Source organism: Lycium ferocissimum, chromosome 1 (assembly GCF_029784015.1).
Source record: "Lycium ferocissimum isolate CSIRO_LF1 chromosome 1, AGI_CSIRO_Lferr_CH_V1, whole genome shotgun sequence".
In the NCBI taxonomy this organism is placed as follows: Eukaryota; Viridiplantae; Streptophyta; class Magnoliopsida; order Solanales; family Solanaceae; genus Lycium; species Lycium ferocissimum.
The window spans coordinates 71,757,051-71,767,637 of record NC_081342.1 but is presented as its reverse complement, the minus strand read 5'-3'; the positions used below and the strand labels follow the sequence as shown (position 1 = coordinate 71,767,637).

The 10,587-nt window shown below is 33.0% G+C and overlaps 2 protein-coding genes across 2 annotated transcripts; one reads left to right on the top strand and one right to left on the bottom strand.

Annotated features, from left to right (window-relative positions):
• Positions 1-971: 971 nt before the first annotated feature.
• Positions 972-5,642, top strand: LOC132059561 (ACT domain-containing protein ACR8-like). Its single transcript, XM_059452192.1, has 7 exons — positions 972-1,252; positions 1,970-2,015; positions 2,507-2,621; positions 2,713-2,780; positions 2,969-3,535; positions 3,635-3,739; positions 4,475-5,642. Exons 1-7 carry the CDS (start codon positions 1,164-1,166, stop codon positions 4,835-4,837), a joined length of 1,353 nt encoding a protein of 450 aa, XP_059308175.1. The 5' UTR covers positions 972-1,163; the 3' UTR covers positions 4,838-5,642.
• Positions 5,643-6,116: 474 nt separating this feature from the next.
• LOC132067418 (F-box protein CPR1-like) lies at positions 6,117-6,728 on the bottom strand. Its single transcript, XM_059460644.1, has one exon. The coding sequence runs from the start codon at positions 6,726-6,728 to the stop codon at positions 6,117-6,119; it is 612 nt and encodes a 203-aa protein (XP_059316627.1).
• Positions 6,729-10,587: the final 3,859 nt, after the last annotated feature.

The following is a 10,587-nucleotide window of genomic DNA, read 5'->3' as shown; positions in this document are numbered from 1 at the left end:
TTTCTCCTTTATATTGTAGTGATAGGAAACTCTAATATATCTCATAAGCCAACATGTCACATTTTGATTTTAATATTTCAATTAGGCTAATGTGGACAAGCATAGATTAGTCATGGCATGTGACATACTCACTTATACACACCCTTTGCTAGAGGTAAGACCTTGAATTATAAAAACATTTAATCAAAATGTCAAATATAATTTGTTTTTTTTTTGTTTTTTTTTGTTTTTGCATTGTCAACTAATTCTTTATTAAAAAAAAAGTCAAATAATTAAGTTAATAATAAACATTAAAGGGATATTAGTACTTTTAGCCCCTCAAATTTTTGATGAATTCTAATTTTGGTCCTTGTGATTTCTTGTTAAGCACACTTAACCTTCAATTAATTGGTATGTGCACTTTTGATCCCTCAAACTATGTCTTCCCGAATTCAACAAACTATTACTAAGTGCTAAACCATTTCATTATCGATATATTATGTTAAATTGTTCTGTTATTCCATATTTGCCGGTGTTACATAGTTCTAGAAATACGCTAATTATCACATATTTCATAGATGAAGGGATCAAAAACACATACTTTACTTAATTTGAAGGTTAAATGTGCTTAGCAGAATATTACTCCCCCTGTCTCAATTTATGTGGCACCGTTTGACTTAGAATAAAGCTTAATAAAGAAAGGAAGACTTATGAAATTTGTAGTCTAAAATAAAACCTTAGACATTTGTGTGACTGTAATCATTTCATTAGAGGTAAAAAGAGAATTTTTAAAGTTAAGTTGTTTCTAAATATAGAAAACTGACATTTGTTTTGGACGGATTAAAAGGGAAAGTGTGTCATGTCAATTGAAACAGAGGGAGCACGAGGGCTAAATCAGAATTCATCAATAACCGAGGGACTAAAAATGCAATTATCCCAATGAAAAAAGATAATAGTGACTCATATAAATAAGGGTGTGTGTATGTGGGTAAGGAAATGAACAAAGGAATACTTTTTCGAGTTGTTACGATAAGTATATAGAGAGAGAAGAAAAAGAAAAAATACCCAACCAAAAACACCATTTTCTCTGTATATATATTATATATAGAGAAAGAGAGGATTTTGTTAAACAAAAAGAATCAAAGAGTAATATACACACACTATATATAGAGAGAAGTTGAAAAATGAAATTCAACACAGAAAATATGGATATGGAGTGGCCTGTTTTTTTGGATGAATATGAAAAGCTTGTTTTTCGAATGACTACTCCAAGGTTAGCCCCTTCACTCTATTTTTTTGCTGCTACTTTATGTAATTTTCTTGAATTTCTTCATGTTTTTTATCCAATATTGTTTCATTTTCAACCCTGTAATTTTCTTCCTTTCTCCGTGAATTTGCTCTGTTTTAGAAGCCCGGCTACGCGTTGGTGGAACTCATTAGCTTTTGCTCAAACATTATAATCCCTCCTGTCCACTTTACTTGTCGTCCTTAAAAGTAGGTAGTCCAAAATAGTTGTCATTTTAGAAAATCAGGACATAATTAACTAATAGTTTCCACCTTTACCCTTACTTAATAAATGTGGAGAGAGATTAATGTGGTGAAAAAGAGAGCAGTATTATTTGAGATAAAAAATAAATAAGGATAATTTAGTACTACCCTTTTAGTTAATGTTTTCTTAAGCGGTATGTAGGAAAAAAACGTGACAAGTAAAATCGACCGGAGGGAGTATTTGTGTTAACAAAATTCATTAAATATGTACACATTAAAATACTCTTGTTAAATTTTGAATCCAATTATTAGCACTTGAAGTCATTATCAAAATCCACAACTCATAAAGCTGAAATCATGGCTCCGCCTCCTATGTCCCCTTTCTGACTTTTATTTTGGTATAATCATATTAATTAATTTGATTTTCATGACTCAAATTTGAAAATTTTCCATTTTTGTTTGTAGTACTGTTTTTACTGATTAGTCTATGTGACTTCTGCAGGGTTATGATCGACAACGCCAGTTGTTCAAACGCCACGCTTGTTATGGTAAGTTGCCTTTTCTGGAGTCCTCCAATCTTAGTGTTCAACTGTCGAGGATGAGTTTATCATAGTCTATTTTAACATTAATTGTTAAGCTATCACACCCTTGTTAACGTCCAGATTAAGAACGGGCTATAATTTACAAGTTACATAGGTGGAGAATCTAGGTAGACCTGTACTCCCTCCGTACCAAAATACTTGTCATGTTTCCTCTTTTGAGAGTCAATTTGACAAATTTTCAAAGCCAAATTTAATTAGATTAATTCAATATTTTAAAATGAAAATTTAGATGTTCAATAACTATACTAAAAGTACTATAAGTTTCAATTCTTCTCATATTAATATTATGAAAAATATAGCTTAAAATGTTTGGTCAAAGTTCATATAGTTTGACTCTCGAAAAACGAAATGTGAGAAGAATTTTGGGACGGAGGGAGTGTTTTTTATCCATTTTATTAGTCCTAATCTTTTCAGCTCTATGACGTGAACATGTACAGATTGATACTGCAAGGAAACATGGAATTCTTCTTGAAGCAGTTCAAGTTCTCACGGATCTGAACCTTTCGATCAAGAAAGCTTATGTCTCCTGCGATGGTCGATGGTTTATGGATGGTGAGTTCAATTCGTTGAACCTTTTGGTTTAAGAGAGTTTTCAGTAAATTTTTAATTGATCTTTGACGTTTCAATTCATTTTGATCTGCAGTTTTTCATGTTACTGACTTGGATGGAAACAAGTTAACAGACAAAAAAGTCATCAGTTACATCGAACAGGTACGTATATATATATATATAACTTTCATTTTAACAGGAATTGCATTACATACTACATTAGTGGATCCTTTATGTGCCTTGAATGGTTTTTTAGTGGAGATTTTCAAAATTTATCTGCTTAATATAGATTATGAAGATACTAAATGATGTCTCTAGACTGAATTGAACTTTTTGCTATTGTTAAACAGTCACTTGAGACAATTCACTGCGCAAGTTCAAAGAGCTACAATGGCTTGACAGCTCTGGAACTAACTGGGACGGATCGAATTGGCCTTTTATCGGAGGTCTTTGCCGTACTAACAGATTTACAATGCAACGTAGTTGAAGCTAAAATGTGGACTCATAATGGTCGTATTGCCTCCCGGATATACATAAAGGAAAGCCACTCGGGGTCCCCAATTGAGGACTCACAGAAGATTGACAGAATTAAAGCGCGTTTAAAGAACGTGCTTAAGGGGGATAACGATATTCGAAGTGCTAAAACATCTGTGTCTTTAGCTGTCACGCATACAGAAAGAAGACTTCACCAAATGATGTTTGCAGACCGGGATTATGAAAGAAAGCCAGTGATTAGGACTAGTGACGATACCCCAATAGTATCGGTATTAAACTGTTTGGAAAAGGGTTATTCTGTAGTAAATATTCAGTGCAAAGATCGAACGAAGCTTCTATTTGATGTCGTTTGCACGTTAACAGACATGCAGTATGTTGTGTTCCATGCCACAATTGATTCCGCTGGGGACAGGGCATACTTGGTATATATTCTTTTTCCTACTTATCTTGCTTTTTATTTTTTTAATTAATCTTGTTTCATGAATGTGTGTTTGCTCAAGTATGTTACAATCTTGTTTCAGGAATTCTTCATTAGGCATACAGATGGAACCCCGATTAGTTCAGACGCTGAAAAGCAACGTGTGATTCTATGTCTACAAGCTGCAATCGAAAGAAGAGCATCTGAGGTATTGTGCTCCTCATTTTTTTCCTGTTTTCGAAACTAACATCCAATTAGGGTGTGTTTAGGTATGAAGGAAAATGTTTACCATGGAAAATATTTTCCAAAATACAAGTGGTTTTTCTTATTATTATTATTATTATTGTTATTATTATTATTATTATTATTATTATTATTATTATTATTATTTTTGTGTTTGGTACGTAAGCAGAAAATATTGTCACAAAAACATTTGTACATAATTTAGGTAAACACTATGGGGTGTAAGGTGGGGGTGGTGGGGATGGTGCTACGGTAGGGTGTGTTGGAGGGGTGGGAGGAGACAATTAGAAAGGAATACCACTTATGGAACTTGTTCTCCCTATTTTCATTAGGAAAGTTATTTCCTCATTTTAAAGGAATTTGTTTTCTCAAAGAAAATGTTTTTCAAATATTTTGACTAATCAAACATGGGAAAATTGAAAAATTATTTCTGGAAAATGAATTATTTCTGGAAAATGTTTCCTCCATACTAAACACTCCCTTATACATTTCTCAAAGAGTGTTTAGAATCAAAGGCAAGTCCAAAGTTCAGAGTCAATGGCCTCGGAATTGATGTGATCTAGCATTATATTTACACATTTAGATCTTTTTTCATATGATCAGTACTTCAAGGCAAATGTAATCAGTTTTGTTGAACCCGCTCTAGACTCGCCTTTGTTTAGGATGTGCTTCTAACATAGTACTCTAATTCTGATCACAGGGGGTGAGGCTGGAACTATGCACAGGGGATAAACAAGGATTATTAGCCGATGTAACGAGAACATTCCGGGAGAACGGCCTAAACGTGACAAGGGCTGAGATATCAACGACAGGGGATTCAGCTCTAAATATATTTTACATAACAGATGCAAGGGGAAATCCAGCCGATTCAGTGATCATTGAGTCTGTTAGGGAACAAATCGGATGGAATGACTTGAAAGTGAAGGAATTGCCATTGATCAATCATCAAAAGGTTGATAGAGATGAGCCCACAGTGGGTGTAGGCGGGGCCATGTTGGTGTCACTTGGTAGCATATTTAGAAGGAATCTCTACAACTTGGGGTTGATCAAGTCATTTTCTTGATGCAAGAAAAATGAATCTTCTCATACCAACTTACCAAAAAAGAAGAATAGGAGAAGTTCATATTCCCCCCAATTCAGACTTTGGAAGCCTCAAAAGACACTTAATTTCAAATGGCATGTTTACATAGCTTAAGGATTATGGTAAATTGCTTAGTTGTTCTAGAAAAATTGCATAGCTTTTTGAGAATCCGACACACCGGGTTGTATTTTTTAAGAGGCCGAGCAACATAGGGTGGATGGTATTGGGAGCCACTTAGCCTACCGAACAAGTTGGAATGACGACGTACATGAATTTTCGTTGTTCATATTGCTACATTTAAGCAAGCAGTGGATGGCTATGCAATGACGCCTCAAGCTTGAAGCTAACTGGGGTCAACTATAAGAATCTTCACTGTCCATGATGCTCCATTTAAGCATGCAAGGGATGGGTATACAACGAGAACGCCTCAGTCTCAAGCAACTTGAGATCAGCTACATGAATCTTCAATGTCTATGTCGCTCCACTTAAGCAACACTGGAGGGGTATACAATAAAAAGGCCTTCATCTCAAGCAATTTGACGTTAGCTATATGAACTGTGTATATCGCTCCACTTAAGCAGGCAGTGGAGGGGTATACAATAAAAACGCCTTTATCTCCAACAATTTGAGATCGGCTATATAAATCTTTACTTCCACCTTAGCAGGCAAAAGGGGCCAAACAGTGACTTACTAGGAAGGTTAGGCTGTAGAGGAAGCTGGTATTAGACACACTGTATATATGTAAATATCCACTATTTTTAAATGCTAACTTTAATGTTTGACTTCATTTTTTTTATGCTTATAATTGCCTGTGTTGATGTTATCCATATGGTTCATACTGTTTGTCAAACTAACGAGAAAACACACTCAAAGTTTTCAAGACAAAATAGTTTTCGCTTTGAGATGAAAACTAGAAACAAAAAAACAAAAAGGATGAATATACATAAGTTCAATAGTATGTCTAGACACAGGGGACTTCAGTTTGATATTGAAGTACCGTTTACTACTTTCTCTTATCCATATTTACTATATCGGTTAGACAAACAATAATAGGTAAAAGAAAAGGGGTTTAAATCACTTCCGAGCTAAGAAATGACTCTCACATGAAATAATCAAAGCTAGACAACTTTGATAAACAAAAGCTGAAATCAAGGTTACATCATCTTCGACAAAAAAGAAGAAAGTGTCATAATCAGACATAAGCAAATATTACGTAAGTGATTTAGGAGAGATCAAGCTCTCTGTATAAATGACTTCTTCCTTATAGAACATTCTTTGAAAGGCATAATCCAAATGGTCCCTTGGATGTCGTATATTCAACAACATAAAGATGTTGTAGAGGCCTACAGCGTAGTAGCACTTCACCATCCGCATACCTGTATCTTGGTCTAAGTGAATAAAGATTAGAATCTTGAATTGTAAGCAATACCGTCCAAGATTCCTTAACACCATAGTCTTTCATTACCCACAAGTTAAAGTTGCCCACCCCTCTATTATATGTAGAATAAAAGCAAAGCATTCCTTCCAATATTGAAAGCCCAATATCGCTTTTCTCCGTAGTTTCTCTCTCTAAATTATAGCACATTTGCTCCAGCAACTGTATCACTCCGTACACCTCATTTGAAATATTAAATGAAACAATAGTATAATATCGTGACAAGCCAACCCAATGGAATGCTCCATGTACAAATGCCAAATAATCCATACCAGTATCGTAAAAACCAGTCAAACGGTGAATGCCAGTTGGATATTCACTACTTCTCCAGGAACCACTTTTTAGCGCTAGGATTTCACTGGATATTTTTGCACGAGTAGGCCTACCTATGCTAATCATAATGATCTTATAATCGTCACCAGTTGTGTCATAGCCCATACCGCATACCCAATATGGAAGCTGAAGAAGTCTTAGCATGGGAAGTTCTACTGATTCTCTTGTGGAGGGGTTCCATAGCAAGAACCAACTCATTACAACAACTAAGTATCCAAGCAATCCCCGCTGTCCTGTCCGTAGGAATATCAAGTTTTTCTTCGTCCTCAACCAGTTGGACTGACGACAAAGAAGAACAATAGAATTGAGTGTTATCAATAAATCTTTTATCCATAAACAGTTTGGAAACTAAAAAATTTTGAATTTTTCTGTTATCCTTGGCCCGATTGAGATGTTTCATTTTAAAGAAAGGATTAGATATTAATGCCTTCCAAATTTTTGACACGCATTTGAATCGATGAAGAGACCGAACTGGTAACCAGCTGAGGATCTCCATAATTATTTCCTCTTGGAAGTGAATTCCAATGGCCTAAAGAGGACAAGCAAAGTGCTTTAGTAGTTTGCAAAGTTAATTAAGATTTTAAATCTTTCAGGCGCACACCCACACATATTACTTATAGCCTGTTTGGCCAAGCTTTTGGAAAGTCAAAAGTGCTTATTTTTTCCAAAAAGTGAGGGTTTGGCCAAGCGTTTGAGAGAAAACAAGTGTTTCTGAGAAGTAGCAGAAACTAAAAAAGATAGTTTTTGCCAAAAGCACTTTTGAGAAAAATACGCTTAGAAACACTTTTTAAAAGCTTTTGGACAAACACTAATTGCTGCTTAAAAGCGCTTTTTACATTAATTGGGCAAACACCTCGGCAGAAGTACTTTTTTTAAAAGAAATTCTGGAAAAAACACTTTTCAAAATAAGCTAATTTTAAATGCTTGGTCAAACAGGCTATTATTCCCCTAAACTTGACATCTTTTATCAGGTGCAAATTTAAAGTATTCCTAGTCCTAATTACCCTTATCTTGGCTATTTGGTACGAGCTCATCCCAAGAATGTGTAATACGCTAGTGAAGTTTTTATCATGACAATTTGAATAATAAAAAAAATTACTTTACCTTCTCGAATTCACAATTTTTTTTAAAAAAAACCCTTAGGAAAAATTCGTAAATTTTTTGCAAGGAGATTCATTATTTAGGCCAAACCTTTTATTTTGCTGGATATTTCAAGCAAACTGTTAATAGATTTGGCCCAAAAAATTAAACAATACACGATCAAGATAAATATTCATTGCATCTAAATAAAAAATAAAAAGCAATACACAATCGAAGCTTGGCTAAAACCTGTCTAAAAAGAACGGAGCTCTAGCCAATTTTTTTTTTTTTTTAAACATATTTAACCCGAAAAGGTGTTTATAAAAAATGATCTTGAATTTTTTTTTTTTTTTTTGAAAAGAAGAATTATAGAGATTGTAATAATATACAATATTCAATAAAATACTATTTTTGTACCGAAACAAGTTTAGGCTACAAGTAGTTATGTTTAATGTTAATGTTAACCTGGATGAATAACAATTAAACTGAAATTGTAAGAAGAAATCAGAACTAACCTGATGAACAATATCCATGTGTGTAAAGTATTATTTGAGGGCTTAAGAACTGCAACCAATTAAATTCTTTGAGTGTTTAATCCCATTCATTCATTCATTAATTCATATAAACAGATACACTACTGGAAACAGAGTTTTTCCCATCAGCATTCGGTAAAAAAATTGTGCTCTAAAAAACATGATTTTTCCACCTCATTCCTACTGAATCAACTCACTAGAATAACGCATAGTTAGAAACAGGTTACCATTGAAACGCTTGAAATCTTCCTAATTTTTTCGTGTGAAAAACACTATTATATATTTAAATTTTTTTCACTGACATTTAGTGAGAAATAGCCACTACTAGAAACAGAGGTTTTCCCGCCGGCATTCAGTGAGAATTTTATGTTATAAAACATATTTTTCCCACATTATTCCCACTGAATCAACTCACCGGAAAACACACGGTGGGAAATAGGTTCTCATTAAAATGCTGAAAATTTTGCTAATTTTTTCGTGTGAAAACGCCACTATTTAAGTTTTTTTCCATTGACTTTCAGTGGGAAAATAGAGATTTTTTAGTAGTAATATAGACAATAAGGAAGCACAAGCAGAATACAAAAAGGAAAAAGGGACACCTTTGAAAATTTGTAATGCTGATTTCTTCATCTTCCTTGCTTCCTTTTCTTTTTTTTGATTGAAAAGGGATTTTTCATTCTTTTTTTTTTTTTTTTTTTTTTTGCTATGGTTATTATATAGTCTCAATTTGAGAGTGGCGGGTCGGGCCCCGTCCCAAACCCAAAAGAATATGGATCATTAATTAAAGGGGAAATTCACAGATATAAGATTTAAGATATTCTCATAGTTTGACTTGTCACGATGTTAAAAAAATAAAAGAAGACTTTTGAATCTTGTGACCTTAAATTAAAGATGTGTAAAATAGCGAAATATTACTTGAATCTTGTGGTTATAAACTTGTCATGTATGATATTCGAATTGTCAATATACCAATATACAGAAAAAGGCACTCTTTTTTAGATAGACCAAAAAAAGAAAGTAAGACACTTAAATTGAGACGAAAGGAGTACTAATTTTTAAAAGTTACAACTATTTTCAAAAAATTACATATATACAAGTTATATCAACCTTCTAAATTTTTAATTATATTATATACAACCTTTCACAGTCCGAAAATATCTTTTTTAATTAAATACACAATAAAATTTAATTCTCTCATCTAAAAGTTCTTACCTTATCAATCAAAAGGAGTACTAATTTTTAAAAGTTACAACTATTTTCAAAAAATTACATATATACAAGTTATATCAACCTTCTAAATTTTTAATTATATTATATACAACCTTTCACATTCCGAAAATATCTTTTTTAATTAAATACACAATAAAATTTAATTCTCTCATCTAAAATTTCTTACCTTATCAATCAAAAGGTGCTCTCTGAAATCTTCAATTTCATGCCATCTCTCCTTAAAACTTCTTCCATATTCATCTCCTCAAACTCCTAGAAATGCAATTTCTCAAACTTTATATTTATATACACATTCAAAGTCTCCTTATCTGCACTACTCCTCAATATTTCGGTAATAAAATATTTGTGATAACAGTGGAATTAATATATTTAAGTTTGTATATTTTACATAGTATATAATATAATAATACCATGTATATGTTATATTTAAATTGGTAAATGTAATTGAAAAATGGTAATAAAAATATTTGTGGGTATAATAGTATGAATTTATAGTTTTAAGTTTGTCTATTATATAGAGTATATAATATAATAATACCATGTATATGGTATATTCGAATTGGTAAGTGTAATTTAAAAGATGGTAATAAAATATTTTAAGTTTATATATATATATATATATATAATCTGAACTGATTTGAGGTCGGCTATATGAATCTTTACTGTCTATATCGCACCAATTAAGCAGGCGATGGATGAATATATAACCAGGACGCCTCAATCTCAAACAACTTGAGATTCATTACGTGAATTGTCACTGTCTATGTCACTCTACTTAAGCAGGCGATGAAGGGATATACAATAAAAACGCCTTTATCTGAAGTAATTTGGGTCGGTCACATGAATCTTCATTGTTTATGTCGTTCCAGTTGAACTAGTTGTGGAGGGATATGCAATATAAACGCCTTTATCACAAACAACTTGGGGTTGACTATATGAATTTTTTACTGTCCATGTTGTACTATTTAAGCTGCAGGGAAAGGAGCCAAACAGTGATATTACTAGGACGGTTAGGCTGACAAAGATGTTGGTTTCAGACACATTGTATATCTGTAAATATCCACTATTTTTTAATGCTAACTTTAATGTTTGACTTCATCTTTTTATGCTTATAATTGCAT

What these genes read in the sequence shown, in the direction of transcription:
- LOC132059561 (XM_059452192.1), top strand. Translation starts at nt 1,164, where the DNA reads ATGAAATTCAACACAGAAAATATGGATATGGAGTGGCCTGTTTTTTTG. An exon ending in TTTCGAATGACTACTCCAAG is followed by an intron (nt 1,253 to 1,969) that starts GTTAGCCCCTTC and finishes TGACTTCTGCAG; the next exon opens with GGTTATGATCGACAACGCCA. An exon ending in CTGGGGACAGGGCATACTTG is followed by an intron (nt 3,536 to 3,634) that starts GTATATATTCTT and finishes ATCTTGTTTCAG; the next exon opens with GAATTCTTCATTAGGCATAC.
- LOC132067418 (XM_059460644.1), bottom strand. Translation starts at nt 6,728, where the DNA reads ATGGGCTATGACACAACTGGTGACGATTATAAGATCATTATGATTAGC.